This window comes from Nyctereutes procyonoides, unplaced genomic scaffold, assembly GCF_905146905.1.
Source record: "Nyctereutes procyonoides isolate TBG_1078 unplaced genomic scaffold, NYPRO_anot_genome, whole genome shotgun sequence".
Lineage (NCBI taxonomy): Eukaryota > Metazoa > Chordata > Mammalia > Carnivora > Canidae > Nyctereutes > Nyctereutes procyonoides.
This window is the reverse complement of record NW_026575051.1, coordinates 67,292,815-67,318,199: the sequence shown is the minus strand read 5'-3', so window position 1 is coordinate 67,318,199 and position 25,385 is coordinate 67,292,815. Positions and strand designations below refer to the sequence as shown.

Sequence of the window (25,385 nt, the reverse complement as noted above, 5' to 3'; positions counted from 1 at the left end):
GACATGCAACCTTCAAGTAGCATACCAAACTGAGTTTTATATTAATTTATTTAATTTTCTAGCTGACATGGGTTTTGCCAGATTATTCAATTCTCCTCTAAAGCCACTAGCAGACCTGGATCCAGTGGTGGTGACTTTTTGGTACCGGGCTCCAGAACTTCTGCTTGGTGCGAGGCATTATACAAAGGCCATTGGTAAGTTAGTCTCAGACGATTTCCGATCGTAGCACTGAATGATCATGAATACCAAGTGGTACAATAATAATGAAGCTGTTTTATAAAAACCACTCTTCCATCCCTTTGTCAAAGTCCTCCTGTCTTCTGCATCCCTAGATTTTATATTCTGGTAGATTAGCCTTTTTAACTATGGTTCTTTAAAAAGAAGAAAGCATTTCCTGTTAGAGAAGAGACTTACCTGATCCTGTTGTGTTGCTATGGAAATGATAATGCGCTGATTTTATTTCCCACTTGCCTACCATTGATTAAGAAGAATTGGAGAGAGGTTTAGTAAGAATTGTTTTCTCCACAAAAAGAAAACCAGAAAACCAGATATAACGTGATGTTGAAGAGAGCCCCTTCTATCTGGTGGGAAAAGTCAGTCAGTCAGTTCTTTCCTCAACAAGAAATAATGTGACTAATTTTTCTCTCCTGCCATTACTGTTATCAGGATGACGGGTTCTCCATTACAGTAGGAAATAGAGTCTGGGTGGATTAGCTGTGCTCAGCATCTTGCCATTTCAGTAAGTGAAAAAAAACTGAGTAAGAGAATCTGTTATAAACACACTTTCTGTAGAATTTAAAGTCTGCTCCAGAACAGAGGCAGCAGAGATTTTACTACTGATCACTGCTGTGTCCTTGGAGTGCCCAGCTATGAACTGGGGGAGTCAGGAACACGGAGCTCTCCTCAAACCTAGAGATTTCTTTTTTTTAAAAAAATATTTTATTTATTTATTCATGAGAGACGTACAGAGAGAGGCAGAGACAGGGAGAGGGAGAAGCAAGCTCCCTGCGGGGAGCCCGATGTGGGACTCGATCCCAGGATCCTGGGATCATGACCTGAGCCGAAGGCAGATGATCAACTATGGAGCCACCCAAGTGCTCCCTAGAAATTTCTTTAAATGAGGTAAAAAGAGAAGATAGAGAAGGGTAAATAGTACTGTCACTGTGATGGGCTAGTTCTGTAAGTACCAAAATCTGCTGGGTGTATTTCTTGAAAATTTCTTTCTGATGAATTTTCCATTTACTGGTATTAGTCTCCTATCATATTTTACTACATTTAGCTGCTTTGGTTAAGTTCTATTTAATAAAGGCACTAAATAATAAAATTATTAAAGATAGTTGAATGTAACCTTTCTCTGTTAAATTTGTGAAAAACCTGGTGGCATGCAAAGAACTACAGAGGTAGTTCCTATGTTTGAAAAGATTAGACTGATAATTAACCTGTTTGTGGATAAAAGGAGAAACAAAGATTAAAATATAGTGAGCAATGTCCTCATTCAATAGGTCTAGTTTCTGCAAAATTCTGACACCCAGCACACATCTATACTATGTCTAAGGATTGAGATGCCAACACAGTTGCTGAAATCTTGTAATACTTTTTAAACATTGCTGAAAGGTTCTGTTAAGTTGGTGAACAAGCCTATGAGTGTTTACAGTAGGGGAGTGTGAGACCAGCCTTCAACCCTACTGCTAACAGCCGAGCCAATAGTAAGGCCCCATTCAGAGGCTGCTGAGGCCATGCTATGGGCCTGAGACCGGACCATGGCAGCTGTATCTGAAGGATACAGAAAAGACAACTATACAAGCAGATGGAAGGAATAGAATGGTCTCAGAATGAGGGGTTAAAATTAGAGCCTGACTCTACTTACATCCCAGTGAGTGATTTTTACCAAGAAGCTGTACCTTTGAAACTTTTGGAATTATGTGTGCTTTTTCTGTTCGATCTCTCCACTGAGAACAGTAAAATCTCTTAGACAATCTCAGAAAGCACTAGGGGATAGGGAGAGACTGAAAATACCCCAGAGAAAGGGGTTGTTAGCTGGGAAGTAACAGGCGGTGCCTCAGAGCAGAACTGATGATGAGATAACCCAGGGCACAGGGCAGCTAGTCGAGGACATGGTAACAGTAGAAATCCACCTGCTCTCGGCTCTTAGCAAGGTCTCTACAGAGTATATCTAGGAGGGAGATTTTTAGGCAGAAAAGGCACATTCAGCCAAACCTTCTTGGACTCCCCACCAAAACCTGTCCCACTCTCAGAGATTCTTAGAGGACAAATCCATGGTGTAGTAAGTCTCATTTATGATATGTGCCATTGCAGGAGTCTGTTGTATGCGGTCCACACATTTTGACAGTCCACACTTTGAGAAGCACAATTCTATGAATATTTTTTTTGAAGATTTTATTTATTTGACAGAGAGCACAAGCAGGTGGAGCAGCAGGTACAAGGAGAGGGAGAAATAGGATCCCCGCTGAGGAGAGAGCCCGACAAGACTGTGGGGCTCCATCCCAGGACCCTGCTATCATAACCTGAGCCAAAGGCAGATGCTCAACAGACTGAACCACCCAGGAACCCTGAATATTTTCTGATTAACTGTTCTTCTATTGAAATAAAATTAGGTGTTTTGGGAGAAATAAAGATAATTGGGTATAAATTGGAAAACAACTCTATTTCCTATTTCCTCAGGGTGTGGACAATAAAATTGAATTTAAACTAGTTTGCAACTTACAGATAAAGATAATTTCCAATTTTAGTCAAGTTGCATTTATCCATTCTGGATAGAAATTAGGAAGAAAGAAAAAAGACACAGAAAAAGAGTAATCCCCAAATCAGTTATTCTTAGGCTTCACATATATTCTTTTTTTTTTTAAGATTTTATTTATTTATTCATAAGGGACAGAGAGAGAGAGAGGCAGAGACATAGGCAGAGGGAGAAGTAGGCTTCCTGTGGGGAGTCCGATGTGGGACTTAATCCCAGGACCCTGGGATCACGACCTGAGCTAAAGGTAGACACTCAGCCACTGATCCAACCAGGCATCCCAGCTTCACATATCATAGCAGACATTATAAATACAACAAATGCATACACATTCACTTGTTCTTACTCTTCTCCATACCTGGTTCATGTCAGAAATGAGTATTATTTCTATTCAGAGCATATAAAAGAAGAGTTTGATGATTTGATATCACAAAGTTTCATGGAGTGATTTAGGGGGGAAGAGGAGTGATAGCGTTTGTGTGTACGTGTGTGTGTGTGTGTGGGTGTGGGTGTGGGTGTGGGTGTGTGGAGGGAGGGAAGAACACATCATTGATAGAAGAATGAGAGCTGAGAAATGGTATAGATGATACAAGAGCCAGATGACCATTTAAAATTAGAGGTTAATAGGAGGCAAGATATCCCAGAACTTAACATTACTTGCTGCACTAAGGTTCTTTTTCTTAGCAATTCTCAGAGGAATCTGGATCCTGGCTTCTGTCCTTTTCTTTCTTTCTTTTTTTTTTTTTTTAAGATTTCATTTATTCATGAGAGACACAAATCAATTCACTTGTACATTTGGCAAAGCATTGTGAATGTATTATTATAGTCTTAGAATCAAAATTACAGTTTTTCAACATGTAAAATCCAAATAGAATAATCTATCACTGGTGATTTAAAATAGTAAAACTTTTAAAGATGCCTAACTTTATCTTGGAGTGTTAGAGAATTGGAGCAGCTTAATCCAAATGAATATATTCAAATATCTGTCTCTATGGTGTCATGCCATACCTGTAGACACTTGTATTTATCAGCTTCTAGACCTTACAGTTGGTTGAAAAAATTGAAATTGGTAGTCTTTCCAACAAAAGTAGAGCTTTTCCAGGTCATGTTATATGGTCTGTACTGTCTATCTACACTCATGCATCAGAAATTATGATCTATTGTTGTGCATTTGACTGCCTTAAAGGAATGTCTGACTATACCTGATGATGACATTGTTTAGTCTATTGGGTCATGAGTATTACCTGCATTAAATTATCAATTGAATGCTTCAGTGACTACATTATTCACAATGGTTGGGAAAAGCTTTTGCCTAGGTGTAAATTCATTGCTTGCTAAATTGAGTTTCCCAAGTGTATCTTGATTAGAAAATTTACAAATCAATGTTTTTATATTTGGCTTTTAATCTGTTATGTGATGATACAGCTATTTCATGTCATATATATATATATATATATATATATTTATGTTTTTATATGTTTTCTTAATATGGTTGTCATACTTTGTATATTCCATCACTGAAAACTATTTTTATATGTAGGTATGAAAATACTCAGGGATTATAACCCAAGAAATATAATAAATCTGTACAAAAACTTGTTTTTCTTCCTTCATAGATATATGGGCAATAGGTTGCATATTTGCTGAATTGTTGACTTCAGAACCTATTTTTCACTGTCGTCAGGAAGATATAAAAACAAGCAATCCCTTTCATCATGATCAACTAGATCGGATATTTAGTGTCATGGGGTTTCCTGCAGGTAATTTATTTTTCTTTTCAAAATAACATTGGAGTCATATTTCAAAATAATTCCTTTTCAAAAACATATTTTATTTTTATGTCTATTTTTAAGCTAACATAAGTAGATTTTTAAATATAAGTAACATTATTTTCTATAACAATATTCGATATTTTTTTGTAAGATAAAGATTGGGAAGATATTAGAAAGATGCCAGAGTACCCCACACTTCAGAAAGACTTTAGAAGAACAACGTAAGTAATTTCATGTTAAATATAAGTAGTAACTTCAATGGGAATATCTCAATCAATCCTTTTAGAAACCAGATACAGATTAGTGTTTAAGCCAGACATTTAGATTTTAGATTTTAATATATTAATTATGCTCATGATTTAAAGAAGATATTCCAGATGTTGCTAATGTACATGTCAGGCTTAGACTGTAGTATTTTACAAACTTCTAAGAATTTTAAGGGTCAGTATAGCATTTAAATGTCTCTCCTATTTTAGCATGATGAGGGCTCAGTTCAAGGCCACAACTGTGATTTTTATCTTTATCTGAATAATGACCGGTGAGCGAAATGCTGGGTTAGACAACCAGGAAGTATAGCAGAAGGAAGAACGCATGGCCCAGAAGCCGAGTAAAACACACCGGTGTATACTGAGTAGAAATGAGAGAATAAAGGTGACAGCGTGAGAGGGGTTTGTTGTAAATGTGCACGCCCAGAGGAAAAGGTGAAAGGGGTTCTCTTTTGGGCAACTTAACAGGAAAATTTCAGGACAGGATGACATGTAAGAATGAAAGCAGGCATGATAAAGAAAGGTAGGAAATGGCACCACACATTTTTGGCCTCTCTCTTCCACGGTCCCCGGTGGGGTATTTTTCCTCTGCCTCTTAAAGGCACTCCTATTGCTCAAGGTTCTGTCTTGGACTCTCTTCTCACTCTGGACGTTTTCCCGAGCAGTTTCTCTGATTTCATTGGCCACAATTTACCACTGATTACGCTGATAACTCCCAGTTTTTGCATCTGACTCAGATCTCTTCCCAGGTTTCAGACCCACTTATCTAATTGCCTTCTGGAATCCCAATGTGAATGTTCCATAAACACTTCAAGTTCAGTGTCCAAAACTGAACTCATCATCTATCCTCCCACACCTTCCTCCTGCTGTATTTCCTATCTTAGGAAATGACTCCATGATTCACCTAGTTGTTCCAGCCCAAGACCTAAGATATCCCTGATCTTCTCTTATCCTATTCTCTTCCATTTTACCCTGCAGGGTTCAAACAATTAGTAAATCTAGTCAGTTCTTTGTATTTCTCTCCATCTACCTTGCCACTATTACAGTCCAGACAGCAACTCTCTCTCACTTAGGATCCTGCAGTGGCCTTCCAAGTGGAAGACCTCCAATCTTCATTCACACTCACTGTCTATACTGCAGTCATGGCCAAAAGCAAATTTGATCATGTTTGGTCTCCTAGTTGCTCTTAATTCACTGTACTCTAAATTCTGAGTGTGACTTACAGAGCTTTGGCTTCTGCACCACCATCATCTACTAAACCACTGTCTACTTTTTATTCTATAGCCTGGACATCATGAATTTCTTTAAGAATCTGAAAACCTGGGCAGCCCAGGTGGCTCAGTGGTTTAGCGCCACCTGCAGCCCCAGCTGTGATTCTGGAGACCTGGGATCGAGTCCCACATTGGGTTCCCTGCATGGGGCCTGCTTCTCCCTCTGCCTGTGTCTCTGCCTCTCTCTCTGTGTCTCTCATGAATAAATAAATAAAATCTTAAAAAAAAAAAAAAAAGAATCTGAAAACCCCAGAGTTTTGTTTTTTGTTTTTTTTTTTTTCTTTACTTCTGGGTTTTTACACATGCTGTTCCTTTAGTCTACGATATACTTTCCTCCCACTCATTCTAACTTCTCAGATTAACTTCCTTTCTGCTTATCCTTTCAATCTTGGCTTAGGCATCACTTGCCTGCTGAGGCCTCCATTGCCCTTCTAGGTCTGTTAGGTAGTCCCCTTCTGTACTGTGACATCCTTGCTGCTCCTCTCAGCACTGATGACTTTGCACTACAGTTAGCTTTAGAACACTTACCTGCCTCTCCCTCTAGATAGTATGGGTTATGTCGACTTTATACACCATTATCTGTGTCTCCAGGGCCTGGTACATAAGTACATGCTCACTAATGACTTGTCAAATGGGTATTAACGAAAGTGGTACAAGTAATTGAAGACATACTAGTAGTATAAAAGAAGAAGAAAATTTTTAAGCACTTAACATTCGTCTAAGTGTTTAAAGACTAAAGGAAATTTTTCACATCAAATGATAGTGTTTACAGTAACCAGAAATAAATGGAGAGAAGTTTTAAAAGATAAATGAAATTCAGTTGGAAAAGTAATAGGAAAAGCTCAGCAGTAAGAGCCTATACGTCTTATGCAAACGGTTCTACCCCCATGAAAGAGGCTAGTGATGGGTAAGATGAAAGGAATTTATTAAAAATTAGCTAAATCTAATAGAATACATACCAGTCACTGAAGTAAAATATAATTTAAGAATTCCAGAAAGCATCATTTGAAATGACATAAAAAGTAATATAACTTTCTTTCATTATATCAGATGAAAAGAACCCCCAAAATTCCTCTTAAGTGAATTGGGAAGGATAGTGATATAAGCTTCTATAATCTTTCCAGAGTGTCAGCTCTTGTTAGCTCAGTAGAAGGCAAGGTGAAAATGGAACTAAAAGGAAATCTCTAAGTCGACTTTAAAATTGATTGTTCCAATAAGCATTCAATATCACATTCCAAATAACTTAGAATCTAGAGTTAACCCAAGAAATCAGTTGATGCATCATAAAGACCAAAGAGATTTTTGTAGACAAACTCCATTTCTACATTAACTAAAATTTCTTCCCATTAACAAACTTAGTAGCTACCTTGCTAATAAAAATGTTCCTCATTACTGGAGGGAAAAAAATGTAAAAAAAAAATATTTTTTTAAAAAAGATTTTATTTTCTTATTTATGAGAGAGAGAGAGAGAGAGAGAGGCAGAGACACAGGCAGAGGGAGAAGCAGGCTCCATGCAAGGAGCTTGACATGGGACTCGATCCTGGATCTCCAGGATCACGCCCTGGCATGAAGGTGGCACTCAACCACTGAGCCACTCGGGTTGCCCCAATTTTTTTTTTTTTAAGATTTTATTTCTAAGCAATCTCTACATCCATCATGGAGCTCGAACTTTACAACCCTGAGATTCAGTTGCATGCTCTACCAATTGGTCCAGCCAGGCGCCCAGAGAAAATTTTAAATTAATACACATGGCAAAGATTTTAAGAATGAACATACCTAGGGATGGCAAGGGTATGATAAAATGGGCACTCTTCCTTGAATGTGACTGCTGAGCCAGAGTGTTTCTCAAACTTTAATTTACATACAAATCACCTGGAGACCTTGCTAAAAATGCAGGCTCTCAGGGACCCATGCTGCCTGTCTTAGGGCCAGCTCTGTGTAGCAAGGTTCGTTCTGTAGTACATAAAAATGGCTTTGAAATGTCCCTTTCCTCTGACCTAAGAAATTCAAGAATTTATCCTGTGGGAGCAATCAGAGCAGTCACACATGGCTTGCCAAGTACTTACTATGTGTCAGGCATGGTGCTAAGCCCTTAGCTGCACTTTCTCGGATGGTCCCCACAACAACACCGCTATTAGATAGGTATGATTATAATCCTCAGCTTTCAGAGGAGGAACCTAGGCTTTCACTGGGGTTGACGAACTGGTAAATCCTTTCTGATCCTCACCTGCTGTGCAGCATTGTCTCCCCACCATGCAGATCAGATTAACCTACAAGGACACAGATTTCTTAACTATTGTGAAACAAACAACATCAGAACAGTAGGAATATACAACCCCTGCAAATTAGTAGTTTAGGGAGTGGTAGACAAGGAAAGAAGTTTATTATTAAGTGAAAAGAGGGCAGTCTGTACAGTATGATCCTGATTTTATAAAACAAAAACAAAAACTCCTCTGTGTTTGAATCAAACATAGATGCATAGCAAAAATGCCAAAGGAAAATCAGCGAAATCTCAACAGTGTTTTGGTTTGTTTGTTTTTTTTTTCTTCTAATCACTGAATGACTTACTTGACTATGTGTGATTTCAGTTTTCTTCTCTATAGTTTTCTGTATTCTCTAAATTTTCCACCATAAATGTGAAAATTTAATGTGAAATTTTTAATATGTAGGAAAGAACATACGTAACAAAAATATGATACACAGTCAATTTAGAATAATAAAATGAATACCGGTCTACCCACCCTTCAGCATTAGATTTTGTGAAATATTTCATATGTAGGAAAGAAAATACGTAACAAAAACATGATATATAGTCTATTTAGAATAATAAAATGAATACCCCTCTACCCACCCTTCAGCATAAGAAATAAAACATCACTAAGATTACTGAAGTGCTCTGTGCACCCTGCCTTCCTGTTCATGTCCCTCCCAGTGGGTAAACGTTATTCTGAATTTGTATTTATCATTCTGCATTTTTCATTCTGGTTTTGCTATAGATGGACATATCTCTAAATGGATTATTGTTTCAGTTTAATATATCTCAGAACTTTATATAAATTATATTACAGTCTGTATTTTCTTCTGCAGTTGGCTTTTATTCCCCACACAACCTCTGTATTCATTTTTACTATTTTTAAAAAAGATTTTATTTTTATTTATTCATGAGAGACAGAGAGAGGCAGAGACATAGGCAGAGGGAGAAGCAGACTCCCCGTAGGGAGCCTGATATGGGACTCGATTCTGGATCCCTGGATCATGCCCTGAGCCAAAGGCAGACGCTCAACTGCTGAGCCACCCAGGCGTCCCTCATTTTTACTATTGTATAACACATAACAACGTACCCATTCTTTAGTGGATAGACACTGGTGTTGTTTACAGTTTTTTTCTACTACAGAAATGCAGCTAAGAACATTCTTGCCCACGTATCCTGTGATACACATGCACAAAGGAATCTCTTAGACTATGTACCTAGGAAAGGAATTGCTAGATTTTAGGTTGTTCACATTTTCAATTCTAAGGGTTAGTTGTCCCCCCCCCCCCCCAAGCAACTGTGACAATAGAAACTCTTAGGTGTGGTGTTTAACAATCCCTGCTTCTTCCCACATTTACCAATATTCAGTTATGTGTACTTTTATTAGAAAAAACAATGGCCTAAATATGTACCTTATGGGAAAACCAATCTGGGAGCTTTCCATTAAAAAATACAAATTGTGTAAACTGTACTTAAGTAAATGAACATTTTTTGAAAAAATGAAGTGAAGCAAAACAAAACGTGAGTGTTCCCAGTGATGTGTGATTGTCATGTCCTTGCAGGTATGCCAACAGTAGCCTCATAAAGTACATGGAGAAACACAAGGTCAAGCCTGACAGCAAAGTGTTCCTCTTGGTAGGTGCTTCTCTTCCAGATGGAAGTTGGGTCCGTAGCACAGGCCCACCCCATCCCATTCAACATGGAATTGTGCCAGCTATTCCTTCCCTTTAGAAAGAAAAGAAATTGTTGGGGGCTGATGCAAAATTAAATACTTTTCTTTTAAGATGTCACCCTTGATTTTTAGACTTAATTTTTTCCAAAGATTTATCAGCAGGAAAAAAAATTATATTCTTAAAGGGCCTTCATGCTAATGATTTCTGCCAATTTCACATAAATGTGTGTGGTGTCCTAATAGCACGGTGAGCTCTGCAAAATGGCATCTGATATTAATCCTGCTAGACCTTAATACAAAAGTCAAAACATTGATAAGCAGTCTTTCCGTGTGCTATCAATTTCTTATGTGTTACTCTAGCTTCAGAAACTCCTTACTATGGATCCAACCAAAAGAATTACCTCGGAGCAGGCTTTGCAGGATCCCTATTTTCAGGAGGACCCCTTGCCAACATTAGAGTACGTATTGTACGTGTTCTGTGTTCTTTGCTCCAGGTCGGGGGTGTCGGATGATGGCTGCAAGTAAGATAAGCCCTTGTTACTGCAGTATTACAAGTTCTCCATTAATACTACCTCGGAGAAAAAGTACTCAAGAGAAAGGGCCCGTATTCTGAAACAGGCAAAGCCATAGAGAGGTGTGAATGGAAACAAGTATTTTAGAAAGGACCATTATTCAGGGTTACAGAAAAAAACTGAAGCTGAGAACAGGTGGGACTTTGAGAGGTCAGTCAGCCAGATAAGTTTAAGCCAAACCAGTAGGGAACTAAGAATTTAAAAGTCTGTGTGTCCACTCTACTACCAAAACCCTTGTGTTTCCCCCTCCTTGTTACACCCACGTGCTTGTGTTTATTAGAGATGCAGCTTTTCTTGGGCGGGGTGGGGAGTATTTTCATTGTTGAGGCAATTACAAATTCAGTTTTGTTTTGTGTGCTAATAAATTTTCTGTGGAAAAACTTCCCCATCATATATGTCAACTAGCTAACAGCAGTTAAGATTTGTTACTGAAAATGGTAATTATTATAAAACTTAGACAATTTTTTTTTTCCAGAGAGAGAGAGAAGGGGGTAGGGGTGAATGGCAGAGGGAGAGAGAGAATCTCAAGCAGGCTCCGCACATGTGTGCCCAGCGCGGGTCAGAGCCTGACTCAGTGCTCGATCTAACAGCCCTGGGATCCTGACCTGATCCGAAATCAAGAGTCAGACACTTAACTAACTAAGCCACCCAGGCACCCCACAAATTCTTTTCTTATTTGCTTGAATTCAGTTGTCTTGGGAGGCATCCCGCAAATATTAGCTAGAGCTGAAGAGTGGGACATAGCTTAAGAAAAAAAGTGGAATTTTAAGTTAACAAGGTCAATGATACTGTAGATTTTAGGTCGTGATGTATATTCTTTTTTTTTTTTTAAATGGTGTTGTAGTGTGTTTGCTGGCTGCCAGATTCCATACCCCAAACGAGAATTCCTTAATGAAGATGAACCTGAAGAGAAAGGTGACAAGGTATAAAGCTACACGGTACACATCACTTCCAGAGAATAAGGGAGGCAAAAAGAGAATTTAGGGAACTATAATTGAATGATTACTACGTATTTAACTGCCTTTAATTATGTATTTACATGATTGCAGATGTACTTTGCGAACTTGAAATCTAGTAAGTTTACAGATAGATGATTTCTAGCCTGTTTCATTCCCTGGTTCTTAATTGTTGGGTTTCATTTGTTCAGTGTCACTTTATGCAGGCTGCTTTCAAAGCGTCTTATTCTTTGCTGGTAACTGGGTGTATCAGGCCCTCCCCATATCCCTCTACTTTTCCAAACTCCTGATGGAGAAGACCATCACAGCTGGTTTCCTGAGAGCAGAACAGCTTCCTGGGTCCTGCATGCCCTCTGGCCGGATGTCTGGGACTGATGTGGAGGATGAGTGTGCAATCTAGATGAACTTCGGAGAATGAATCGTGTTCAGGACTCAGTACTCTGATCTTAGGGGATGTGCAGCATCCGGCTGGAGTCACTTTGGCATCCCCACCCCAGAGGGGCTCTCCAGCTTGGTCCTTGGGCAGCCCAGTGCGCCTACTAAGGAATCAATGTCCTGTTAAAAAAAGAGAAAAGGAAAAGGAAAGCAAGCACTGCCCTGTTCATTTAGTTCCATACCAAGTTTGCCTTTCTTCCTTTTCTTGCAAGAACCAGCAGCAGCAGCAGAACCAGCATCAGCAGCCCCCAGCGCCCCCCCAGCAGGCGGCAGCCCCCCCCCAGGCGCCGGCACCACAGCAGAACAGCACCCAGACCAACGGGACTGCGGGCGGGGCTGGCGCGGGGGCCGGGGGTGCAGGCGGCGGCCTGCAGCACAGCCAGGACTCGGGCCTCGGGCAGGTGCCCCCCAGCAAGAAGCCCCGCCTGGGGCCCTCGGGTGCCAACTCCGGCGGGCCCGTCATGCCGTCAGATTATCAGGTACCCCCTCAGATTCTGTTCTGGTCAAGGGTTTTTTATGAAATGGAACATCGATTTCTTAAAAAAATTTATTTAAAGAGAGAGCATGAGCAAGAACACAGCAGGGGGAGGGGCAGAGGGAGAAGCAGACCCTGGGCTGAATGGGGAGACTGAGCCGGGAGCCCCAGGCGGGGCTGGATCCCCAGCACCCCAGGGTCACGACTTGAGCCAAAGGCAAGCCGCTCAAGCAGTTGAGCCTCCCAGACAACCCAGAAGTCAATTTGATCCTAGAGCCTTTTAGACTCAAGTGATACTGAACTCTAAAGTTTGACTGTACAAATGGTACAATCCTGTTTCTAGGGCATGACATGAAAATGAAGATTTGGGTCATATTTCATTGTAATTGTGAAACATTTTGTTCCTTGGCTTGTTTTTCCTGACTTCCGGAGGAGGGAAAGTAAGGCGGGCATCTCCCTGCTCAAAGGAAATTTTTCATATTAGCCTTTGAAAGAGAGAGGAGTGGCAGCTTATTTTGGGCAAAATAAGCTGCCTACTTGAGAAAGATTTGCTGTCCCTGAGAGGAAATAATCAGTAAGTAGCCATTGTAAACATAGAAAGGGATTAAGATTGAGATGTTGCAGAAATCACTGTTCAATCTCACTAGAGATTGAGATTGAGACTAGAAAATACTTTTTATTAATAAGATTAAAAACAACAACACCCTACAGTTGTGTGGTATCTGCCTAAATGTAGTGTCTCTCTCCATGGGATGGGGACCCCCAAGTGTGGGACGAGGATGGGTGGAAGCCAGTGGCAGCTGGTGGTCCAGGCCATGAAAGAATAACAGAGGAGATCAAGGTTTATTGAATCCCCCTCAAGGGAGCCCCCGGGCAGGACAGCAAGGAGGGTGAGGGCCATAGTTAAAGCAGGAGGGTGGGGAGATAGGAAGGGTGAGGAGGTATGACGGCCATGGAACTGTCCCTGTCCTGGTAACTGCCTGGTTGTAAGTAGCCCATTGGTCAGCGAGGGCCTAGGGATGTCTTGAGGTGGGTTCCCCGATGGGCCTGTGTTCAGTCAGGGGGTCCCTGTGGGCCCTTTTGCCTGGATCACGTTTGCACTGCTCAAGCCTACAGTCTAAAAGTGGCCTCTATGGATTGTACTACTAATTTGGGAAATTAAAGGGAAAAAAGTCTAAGGATTATTAGTATTGGGGGAGAGAGAGATAAAAATACCCGTGAAAACCATAGGGAACATTACAAAACCCCATAAAACCCTGATTTTCTTTCTTTTTTTTTTTTTTAAACAATCTTCATTTTCAAGGAAAGTAATCAGCTAAGATCTAAGGAAGGGGGGGGGAAGAACCCTTAAAACCTTAAAAAAAAAAGATTTAGAACCTCAGGGTACTACTAGTGGAATAGGAGCAGGAGAATAGAGATAATAGAAAACAAAACCACAGGCAAGGAAACCATAAACTTGCTGATAAGGAACCCGAATTAAGAGAAACATTTACCAAGAAAGACACAATGAATAGCTGCCTCAGCTGGCTTTCCATTTTGAATGTATCTGCAAACTAATTTGGTTCCACACAACCTCTTCTCTGAAACCTTCCTTTGGAAGAGTCCCTGCTCGCCGAGGAGTACACGCCATAGAGCTTCCATTGGTTCTACAGGGTCAAAAACAAAAGACGACAGAGTAAATTTGAAGGTCGGGTTGGCTTTATTAAATGGCTTGTGAACTGGGCAGCGTCCCATCTAGCAAGTGCAGGGGAGCTCCCAGGAGCGGGTACAACATGGAAGCCTTTGGTAGGAAGGATGGCAGGGCAAGAGCCTTACGGGCAAAAGAGAAACGAAGATTGTTCCAGTGGTGGGGGGGGAGGGGTCGCTTTTCCCTCGGGGAAAGGGTAGGGCTCTTACCGGGCAAATTACCTGTCTTCCTTGGAGGGAAAGGAGAGGACCCAGGAGGCCGACTCTTTGGCACCCACCAGAAGATTTCCTGACTGACCTGGTAAACTACATTGCAGGGGGAGAGTTGAAACTGCAGTTAGGTCTTCAGCTCTGGTTTGGTGACTTGGCCTAAGGCACCCCACTTAGGACCCACAGTTTTCTTCTTTAAACACAACGAACACTAATCAGGGCTTCATTTTGTTCTACTAAAAACAGCTTGCTGTTTGGGTAGTAGCCATAACATATTTGAATTTTTTAATATATACAAAGTCCATCCCCCTCCCCAACAATAGTTTATTCCTATTGTGTGAGCACCAGACCGTTATCACATCCTGGTGCATCTTTGTGTCTCTGATTGTGTTATGTTAACCTGAGTGGAGTCCCACTGTGGACAGGTAACTCAGCTACTGCATTCCTTTCAAATCCAAGAATTCCTCAAAATGCTTTTCTTTGGCCCACACCGTGCCATCTGCTTCAAAATGAAACAGGCGTGCGTATGGGCTGGGGAGAGAGCTCTTCGTTGGAGAGGTCAGTGTGGCGTGGAGGTGGGAGAGGCCCGCTGCACCTGCCCACGACTCCCATTTCCCCACCTTTGTCTAGTGTAGAGGAGCTTTTGTGCAGAATCGCATCTGCTAAAGTCCAGGGATCACAGCCAGCCCAGCAATAGGATGGCTTGTGAGCGTAAAGAACATGTTTTTCGTAATAAACTTAAAAAATAAAACGTGAATCCGGAAGCATGAGAGGCTTCTTACACTAACACGACTGGTGTCATGAACACGCCGCGAAGGCGCGGACGCGAGTTGTGTCTCCACATTCGGTCAGAAAGCAGGTGCAGCAGGATTCCCAGCTCAGCGACACTTGGCCCCGTGCGTAACTCGGCTCCTTACACGGCACACAAAGCCGAACACGGGACGAGTCACGCGAGGAACAAGGTAGGACGGGGGTGGGGAAGTTCCCCGAGGGACTGTGAAGTCGGGCAGAGGCCTGGCTCGGCCGGGCGCCCCTCCCGGTCGGGCAGCGAGCCCGGAGGCCACCTGGGCAGGGCCTTCAGTGCAGGTGCCTTTTCGAAGTGGTCGCATATAGAGGGGCCAACATCTGAGGAGTCGCATAGTTTGGTGCAAAAATTCCCCCTTTTGAAGGGATTTCAGCAGTCTCTGGGCGCCTGCAGGCCTCCTCGGCGCCTGCGGACCGTCCCCCCCCCCCCCAGCCGAGGTGGTCTCAGCTGGCGCTGGTCCTGGTGACGCCTGCGATCCCCGTAACTGACACGAGTGACTCCGTCGTGCTCTCTAGACCTGGCCAGAGTCCTGTGACAGGGAGGGGGCGATGCGGAGCTGGTTTTCACCAAGGCCGTCCTATGGCCCTGCTGTCTCAGACCCGATGTTGTTAGTTCAGTTTGGCAGCGTTTGCACGCCCAGGGGAGGGGACCCTGCTGACTTGTCCTTCCCTTAACCCCCAATGCCACCTTCAGGGTCACTTACAGTTTTTACTCCAAGTGATGGTTTTATTAGTTAAGATCTTTCCTGCTTTACTCACAGGAAAATCCAGCCTTCTGAGCTTAGCTGAAGGCCCTGGGTCCAGCTATGCTTATCATTAACTAGGCCCGTGTTCTTATTCTAGAGATGATTTTTTTTTTTTTTGCATATTTGTCCCTGGTACCACGAAGATGAATGTTTCATTTAAGGCGATAAAACACCATTGGATTGAAATACATTTGTCTCTGCTTTCTCTTGAGGGTGTTTTCACGTATGAACCCCCCTTTTATTTCATTCTAAATATTACCTGAAGTTTATAAAACCCACTCATTGCCGCCACATCCTGCCCAGCCTGCCTTGCTTTGGCGGACAGGTGGTGCCGCTGATGGCACTCTAGCCTCTACCTCTGAAAATTCTTTTCTCTGAAAATGATCTCTTAATCATAGCTTTGTTATTTATAATGAGGGCATTAAGAGCACATGAGTATACATCATGGATACCACTGACTCAGTGTGCCCAAACGATCATTATTGTTTGCAAATCTCAGTTATACAAAGAATAACTCGGCAGGGTCGGTCACCGTAAAGAGCAGCGGGTCAGCATAAGGCTCCCCCTCCGCTTTTCTTTGCCACGTGAGCTTATGTCCCAGAGAAATCCAGCCAGGCTTCTTGCTCGCCGAAACGTGCCGTGACGGCAGTGCCAGGCCGTGATTCCAAATAAGCAAAGTGTAGCCGCGAGCTTAAGTTGGCTGTCCGCTGTCCACGATGCTGGATCTGGACCAGGAGCCTCCGTAAGTGGCCCCTGTGTCCTGTGCGTCCCGTTGTGATGACCATCCTGAGCCTTCCTCTTCTCCCACCAGTGATTCCCCTGTCTCTTTGCTTCCCCAGCACTCCAGTTCTCGCCTGAATTACCAAAGCAGCGTCCAGGGATCCTCTCAGTCCCAGAGCACACTGGGCTACTCCTCCTCGTCCCAGCAGAGCACACAGTACCACCCGTCGCACCAGGGCCACCGCTACTGACCGCCACGGCCCAGGGCACAGACTCCAGCAATATGATGTCCGCATTGACAAGAACCAAAAATGCAAGTGATGATGCCGTTTCAAACGCATCCACGTCGGTAGGAAGGCTACTTACTGAGCATTTTGTAGGACTGACTGATGTCTCTTCTTTATTGACTTAAAGAAGATTTTTTTGTGAAGTTTCCCCAACACCCTTGCCCCGCATGTGTTCCATTGTGACTTTGATACATCGTCTGATCTAATCCCAGCACTTAACTTCTGTAACCTTCAGCATTTTTTGGAAGGATCTCCTGGTGCACCTTTCTCATGCTGTAGCAATCACTATGATTTATCTTTTCAAAGCTCTTTTAATAGGATTTTAATGTTTTAGAAACGACTCCAGTGGTGTATAGTTTTATACTTCATGAACTGATCTAGCAACACAGGTTTAAAAAAAAATGCACCTTTTAAAGCACTACGTTGTTTTCACAGAATATGACTGTTTTGCTCATGGAAGTCTTAAACAGAAACTGTTACTGTCCCAAAGTACTTTACTATTACGTTTTTATTTATCTAGTTTCAGGGAAGGTCTAAAAAAAGACAAATGGTGGGACAGAGGGAACCTACAACCAAAAACAGCCTAGATCTTTACAGTTACTATGCTTTATGCTATGAAGAACTGTAGTATGTGGTAGTTTTTATATAATCAATCACTCATATGGAACGTAGTTCCCAGAATCAGCTTATCCTGAATAGTATTCAGTAATGAAGAATTCTAATTTAACCTTCATGTAGCGAAGTCTACCTTAAAAAGGGTTTCAAGAGCTTTGATGAACTGCAGCCCTCTGGTGCCCCGCACCAGAAAGCAGAAGAGAATATTAACTGCACTAGGGTTTCTTTAAGGAGTAAGATTGATCAAAGGACGTGTTACTTACCTTTGAAGGAAAAGCTTTTAGTGTGTGTTGTACATAAAAGTTGGCTTCTCTAAAGAACTGTTGGTTTCTTCACGTCTGGGTTAGCTTGAGTAACTTTTTTACATAATCAAGAGTACTCAAATAGAAGCCTGCAAATTAATTTGCAAATTAATCTGCTTTTAAAATAAAGAGCAGTGTTCACCATTCATATTTGCATTAGACATAGAGTGACTATTTTTAAAGCATGTTAAAAATTTAGGTTTTATTCATGTTTCAAGTATGTATTATGTATGCATAATTTTGCTGTTGTTACTGAAACTTAATTCTATCAAGAATCTTTTCATTGCACTGAATGCTTTCTTTGCCCCTAGGAGAAAACTTAATAATTGTGCCTAAAAAACTATGGGCAGATAGTATACACGACTATACTAGATAAAGTGCATATTTTGCATTTCCACGATCTATGAATTAGAGGCTGAGTTCTTTCTTAGCCTGTGAAAGGAGCCCCTCACTCCCCAGAGTCACAGGAAATGTAAAGATTTAGAGCTCCCATTGTAATGTAAGGGGCAAGAAATTTGTGTTCTTCTGAATGCTACTAGCAGCACCAGCCTTGTTTTAAATGTTTTCTTGAGCTAGAAGAAATAGCTGATTGTTGTATATGCAAGTTATATGCATTTTTTAAAAACTATTCTTTGTGAACTTATCTACCTGGTTATGATACTCTGGGTCCATACACAAGTAAAATAAGATTTTAGACAGAAGCCAGTATACATTTTGCACTATTAATGTGATACTGTAGCCAGCAAGGACCTTACTGATCTCAGCATAATAATGCTTATTAATAATAAAAGCTATATAGTGACACTCATTGACATTGAAGATGAAACAGTTGAACATTCTCCATTGGAAGGAATTTTTGATCGTCTCTATGGTAATTCACCCCTTCCGTTTTTGTTTTGTTTTGTTTTAATGAGAAAGTAATAGCCCTTTGCATAACATAGCTACCTGTATAAAATTCTGTCTTGTGCCCTGAAGCCTCACTGTCCATAGTTATTGGCCATCAGATGCTCACTGTACCCTCACCATGTGCTCAATGCCATGCTGGGTGGAAGACTCAAAGGGCAAGACATGCTCCCTGTCCTTAAGGAGCCTGTGATCCATTCCATGGTGGGGTGATAGGAGTGGCTTATAAGACTCTGAAGGTCCTTTTGTTTACTTCTAAACTCATTGGATAGAGTTATTATTCCAAATTCTGCTGTGTAATAAACAGTGTTATGGAGAGGTTTCTATCTGCCTTCGAGAAAGCCAGCGATTAAATATCACAACAGGCATTAATGCAGATTTGAAATGTTCACAGCAGCCTTTCAACAACAGTCAGGTGGCCCTTATAGGCAGAATAAACTCCTTAAGTGGTTGTGGGAAATTATAATGAAAACAGAATCTATGTTGCTACCCTTCGGGGGCACTTATATTTAATAAGAGAAAAGCCCACTTACATGCAGAGACCAAAATACCATGCCCCTTAATACTTTAAAAGCAACTTTGATACACAAATCTTGTGACATGTGCTTATATAATCAATGGGCTACCCTGCTTTCCTTGCAGATAGTTAATTTTATCGGCAGAACTGATACGAAAACCATGAGGGCATTTCATCAGTTTTTCCTAGTCCACAGTGTTCTCCAGGATACGGCCAGATATCCCCATTATTCTGGTCACTATGCTGGCACTGGCCCATTTGTTCTTGTTCTTGCCTCGGAGTAGGTGATCCCCATTGGCGCCCAATTACCCTTGAAATAATTATGGTTCATGATTTCCTTTGGGACGGGGAACAAAGCCTTTAACATTCTAATGGACCCTAAACTGTGGGACCTGGAGGTAGATCTGTGAAGCCTCTTGAGGTTAAAATTTTATCTTTGTGGTCCCCAAATGACCTCATTCCTCTCCAAATACTCATTACCATCTTGTTCCCTGAGAATACGGGATGGGGAGGCACCCCTCAGCCCGTGAGAACCCAAACCAAAGGGAGGTTATTGAAAGGAAGGAAGGAATAAGGGTGAAGGTTTTCTGCCCTCCATATTACAAATCAGTTTTCAAATTAGCCTTCTGGTGAGGTACGCATTTGGCGAAAGGGATTCTAAGCGTTCCAGGAGCCGAGCTCAAGGGTAAGGTAGCCTGGTGGCAGGGCCGTTACTACGAGGCTGAAGCAATCCTTGTGATGAAAGTAGATCGTGCAGTAACATACAAAAACCAAGGACATGTATATTTTTATATCTGTGTGGTTTTAAAACTTTAGTATGTAGAACTTTGGCCTTCTGCACTACTCTTTTGCTCTTAGAAACACAATTTACATTGAAGAATGGAAAGGGACGATATTTACCTACATGTTCACTGCCTCACTCCTGGCGAAGCAACTGCTGAGTGTGTGCCCCTGAAAGGATGCTGTTTTCTCGGCTCAAGGTAAAAGGCAAAAGCACCGGACAGTAAGATTTGCAGCCTCATCTGCTTTGGATAAAACTATGTGGCAGAAACTATACGATGAAGGAAGAATTCTATGAAAATTGCGAATCCTAAACTCTACGGTGATACCTTTCTAGGGAATGGAGAAAGGCAGTAAAATAGCAGTTAGCCTACCAGAGGCTCGAAGGACTCAAGTATATGTAATGTTTTACATCAAACTTAGCAGTACGGGCCTCTGTCATCTTCAAGAGTAGTCACAGATATTATAAAGCAGAGTTCATTGTTTAGGATTTTTAAAAAATGTGTTGTACCTAAGGCCATACTTACTCTTCTATGCTATCACTGCAAAGGAGTGATATGTATGTATTATATGAAAAAAAAAATCCTTAATGCACTGTTATCTCCTAAATATTTAGTAAATTAATACTATTTAATTTTTTTAAAGATTTGTCTGTGTAGACACTAAAAGTATTACACAAAATCTGGACTGAAGATGTCCTTTTTAACAACGATTTAAAGTACTTTTTATATATGTTATGTAGTATATCCTTTCTAAACTGCCTAGTTTGTAATCCCCATAATTCCTATTTGTGAAGTGAACCTGTCTTTGTCCCTTTTTTCAGCCATTTTCTGCACGCACCCCCTCTTTCTATGAATATAGCGATGACTGCTGCGTATGCTTCCCACACCCTGCGGCGAGGTCCGGTGCCCGCTCAGAGCCAGCTGCCCCCCAAGCCAGGCCGCTCTGTGGGGTGCGGGGGAGCAGCCACTTTGGAGCTGAGTGTTTCCCGCTTTTGAGTTGTCCTGACATCCTTCTTGAAATGACTGTTAAAACTAAAATAATCTACACTGCATTTATTTTATATTCTTGGTTGTAATAAAATTTAATTGACTTTGTTTCTATGTGGATCTTTTAAGTATAGAAAAACTCCCATTCACAAGCTTTAGTGTCACAATTTCATCTGTAGGCCTAGAAGCTCTTGAGATTATACTCCGCCCTGCAGAGATGCAAAGTCTCCCTGGGAGTTGCAATATGTTATTTTATTCAGGATGCTTATGATGTCACAAAACCACAGACACCCTGCTTACATATACCTCAGAAGCAGAATTACAGGTTTTAAGACATATCTTGGGAAAGCATCCCTTTTATAAAAAAAAAAAAAAAAGTTAGAATGATGTTTTCGAAAAAGCAAATAGGCAGCATTTTGTGGGTAGAGTGGCATTGGGTTTTTCTCTTTTTTATAAGAACACTCTGTTTTACCTGGCTGCCCCTTATAATTTACTTGCTGAATCTAATATGGTTGCTCCAACGGTCAAGGGCATCATGGAGTGAACTGAAGAATGTTTAAATGGCATAAACACAAAGCTTCCATTTCTATTTAAAATAGATATTGCACGTGTCCAGTTGCTTCACTGCTTGACACAGACTGTATATATATTCAATACAGTGCTATTTGTAGGGTAGAGCTGCTCTTAGAAAACTGTTCTTTGACCATAGCTGCATTTCTTTCTTTAAAAAAAAAAAAAAAAGATTTAAAAAAAAATTTTTTTTTTAATTTGATAGCACAAGCAGGGAGAGAGACAGAGGGAGAGGAAGAAACAGACTCCCTATGGAACAGGGAGCCCAACATGGGCCTCCATCTCAGGACCCTGAAATCATGACCTGAGCTGAAAGCAGATTCTTAACTGATGGAGCTACCCAGGTGCCCCATAGCTGCCTTTCTAACCAGCCACCTGGGTAATGGGATGTGGATGACTGTACAAACTCCTTACCACTCCTGGGAAAATCATTTTGTTTTTTTGTTTTGTTTTTAATTTTTATTTATTTATGATAGTCACACACACAGAGAGAGAGAGAGAGAGGCAGAGACACAGGCAGAGGGAGAAGCAGGCTCCATGCACCGGGAGCCCGACATGGGATTCGATCCCGGGTCTCCAGGATCGTGCCCTGGGCCAAAGGCAGGCGCTAAACTGTTGCGCCACCTAGGGATCCCGGGAAAATCATTTTGAAAGTAGGGGTCTATGTCCTTAGCCAACTATAAGTTCTTTGTGGACAGCCCCTGGGTTTGATTCCTCCTCCACTCCCAGCATCTGTCATGACACCCCACACAGAACAGACGATTAATAGGGCAAGTCATTAGCATCATTTTTTTTTTTACCTTGGCATAGAATTCCTGGATCATATTAAATGGTGGGCATTTTAAAGCCATCACTATATCCTGCAGGTGATAGAAAGCCAGCTTGGACAAGTAAAACACAAGCCTAATAGGAACATTTGTTCAATTATTCTAAATGAGAGAATATAGGGGACAGAGACAAAAATATTTACTTAAACGTATTAAGTACATTACTTCTGCTTTTTCAGGCTTTTTCTGCTGCTTAGATTTTTTCCAGAAAGTACTACTGAATTTTTTGACATAAAGGTGCTGATTTGTGTCCCTTCAAAATCCTTACAGTGAAGTCCTTATCCCCAGTGTGGCTATATTTGGAGATGAGACCTTTATCCAAGTAATTAAAGTTAAATGAAGTCAAAAGGATAGGACCTTGATTTAAAAAAAAAAAAAAAAAAAGATAGAACCCTGATCTAAAATGGTTGGTTTCCTTGTAAGAAGAAAACACTAGGAAGCTCTCTTCCCCTACCTTCTCTCTCCCCACAGCCTTCTCTCCCTACCATGTGAGAACACAGCAAGAAGGTAGTCATCTTCAAACCAGGAAGACAGCCTTCAACAGAAACCAAACCCTGCCAGACCTTGATCTCGGACTTCCCAGCCTTCAGAACTGTGAGAAAATAAATTCTGTTGTTGAAGTTATCCAGTTGATGGTATTTGGTTGGTTACAGCAACTCATCCAGACTAATAGAGATTTTCGTACCAAGACATGGGGTACTGCTGTAAACAAGTACCTAAACGTGTGGCAGTAGCTCATGGAGTCTGGAGGTAAATGCTAGAAATAAGAAATTTTAGAGGTAATTCTGGTGGGGACTTAGAAAGAAGAGAGGAGAGCTGGAGAGAAAGCTTGCATCCATCTTCTTAGAGAACACATCAATAATCATGAACAGAATGTTGGTAGAATAATGGACGTGAAAGCCATTCTGGTGAGATCTCAGATGGAAATAAGGAACAGGTCATTGGAAACTAGAGAAAAGGCAATCTTTGTTACAAACCTGCAAAGAACTTGGCCAAATTGTTCTCTAGTGTTTTATGGAAGGTAGGATTTTTGAGGGGTGAAATTTCATTTTGTTGCTATATATAGAAATACTGTTGCTTTTTGCATATTCCCTTTGTATCCTGCAACATTGCCAATTTCACTGCTCTGATAGCTTGGTGTGTGTGGGGGGGTGTGTGTGTGTGAGAGAGAGAGAGAGAGAAAGAGAGGATTCCCTTAGATTCTTTATATATACAATCATGTCATCTGTGAATAAAGATAGTTGTACTTCTTCCTTTCTGATTTAAAGAATTTTCATTTATTTTTCTTGCCTAAATGCATGGGCTAGCAGTTCTAATACAATGTTGAAAAAGAATAAATATGAGTGAACACTTTGTAAGGTTCTTAGTCTTAGAAAGTATTCCTATATTTCACCATTAGATATGGTGTTAGATAAAAGTTTCTCATAGATGCCCTTATTCAAATAGAGGAAATTTCTTTCTACTTCACCTTTGACAAGAGTTTTAATCACAAACAGATGCTGCATTGTGTTAAATGCCTTTCCTGCATATGAAATGATTATGTGATTTTTCTCCTTTATGTTGTTAATATGATGAATTCCATTAAAAAAATATCTTTGGCGAGAGGTGCCTGGCTGGCTCAGTCGGAAGAGTATGCGACTCTTGATCTTGAGGGTGGTGAGTTTGAGCCTCACGTTGGGCATAGTGATTCCTTAAATAAATAAACATAAAAAAAATTTTTTTTTGGCTTAGCACAAACAAATTTATTATCTCACAGTTTATGTGGGTCAGGAGTGTGTGGTCATGCATTGACTGGGTCCTCTGCTGAGGGTCTCACCAGATCTCAAGGTGACAGCTGGGACTTTAAGCTCATTAAAGACTTGGGGTTCTCTTCCAAGATCACGTTTTTTGGCAGATTTCAGCTCCTGTAGTTGTAGGACTTGCCTGTAGGAGGACCATCTCCAGCTCCTAGAGACTGTACTTTGCCATGTGGCCTTTTCCACAACATGTAGTTGGCTTCTTGGAGGCTGCCAGGAGAATTCCTCTTTAGTCTGTTACAGTGTTTTATACCACATAATGTAATCACTGATGTGCCTATTCCATCATATTCACAAGTCCTGTTCAAACGAGGGGAATTATGTAGGATGTGTATCAGGGGCTATGCTGACTGATTTTTGAATGTTCAAACAACCTTGCATTCCTCAGATAACCATGAAGAGAAGGCTATGTGAAGATGGAAACAGAGACTGGAGTGATGAAGCCACAAGCCAAGGAATGCTGTCAGTCACCAGAAACTAGAGGCAAGGATGAATTCTCGGAAAGGAATTTGGCCTTGCTGATGCTTTGATTTCAGATTTCTGGCCTCTAGAACTGAGAGAGAATAAGTTTCTGTTGTTTTAAGCCCCCGGGGTTTGCGGTAATTTGTTACAACAAATCTAGGAAACCAATATAGATTTTGGTAATGGTGTATTACCATTTTTCCAATTTGCTCAGTTGGATTTAGAATTGCTTAAAAGCATAAAGTGCAACAAAAGTCAAAATGGCTGCAGTAATGCTTCAGTGAAGCCTGATTTTAAACAAGTAAACTCGGGGCACCTGGGTGGTTCAGTCAGCTAAGCATCCTACTCTTGGTTTCAGCTCAGGTCATGATCTCAGGGTCGTGAGATCCAGCCCCCAGTGGGGCTCTACACTCAGAGCAGTGGATCTGCTTGAAAGATTCTGCTCCTCCCCCAACTCATGCTGTCTCTCTCTCTCTCTCTCTCTCTCTAAAATAAATGCTTAAATCTTTAACCTTTTCCCTCCCTTCTGCAAACTTACCCTCCTCCCATCTTAGCCTTTTGTTTCAGGAATCTGATACCACCCTGAAGACATGGCCAAGGAGGCTGGTGGCACGTACACAATTCCTGTCAAAACTGGCTAGATCCTGTATCCCTATAAAACTCCCAGCCCCTTCCTCTGGGTGGGCTTGCAGTTTTGAAGGCAGCCTCCTTTGCCTGGCAGAGCAATAAAGCTATTGTTCTTCTTT

At 41.3% G+C, this 25,385-nt stretch overlaps 1 protein-coding gene across 3 annotated transcripts in view; it reads left to right on the top strand.

Annotated features, from left to right (window-relative positions):
- The window catches only part of CDK19 (cyclin dependent kinase 19), a 163,299-nt gene extending 142,207 nt beyond the window's left edge, over window positions 1-21,092 (top strand). For all 3 annotated transcript variants that reach the window (XM_055330484.1, XM_055330485.1, XM_055330483.1), the window contains 8 exons: window positions 63-194; window positions 4,372-4,515; window positions 4,679-4,748; window positions 9,878-9,950; window positions 10,348-10,445; window positions 11,404-11,482; window positions 12,163-12,429; window positions 16,711-21,092. In XM_055330484.1, the coding sequence (XP_055186459.1) occupies window positions 63-194; window positions 4,372-4,515; window positions 4,679-4,748; window positions 9,878-9,950; window positions 10,348-10,445; window positions 11,404-11,482; window positions 12,163-12,429; window positions 16,711-16,842 (995 nt within the window). In that variant the 3' untranslated portion in view covers window positions 16,843-21,092. The remainder of the gene's footprint in view (window positions 1-62; window positions 195-4,371; window positions 4,516-4,678; window positions 4,749-9,877; window positions 9,951-10,347; window positions 10,446-11,403; window positions 11,483-12,162; window positions 12,430-16,710) is intronic.
- Window positions 21,093-25,385: the final 4,293 nt, after the last annotated feature.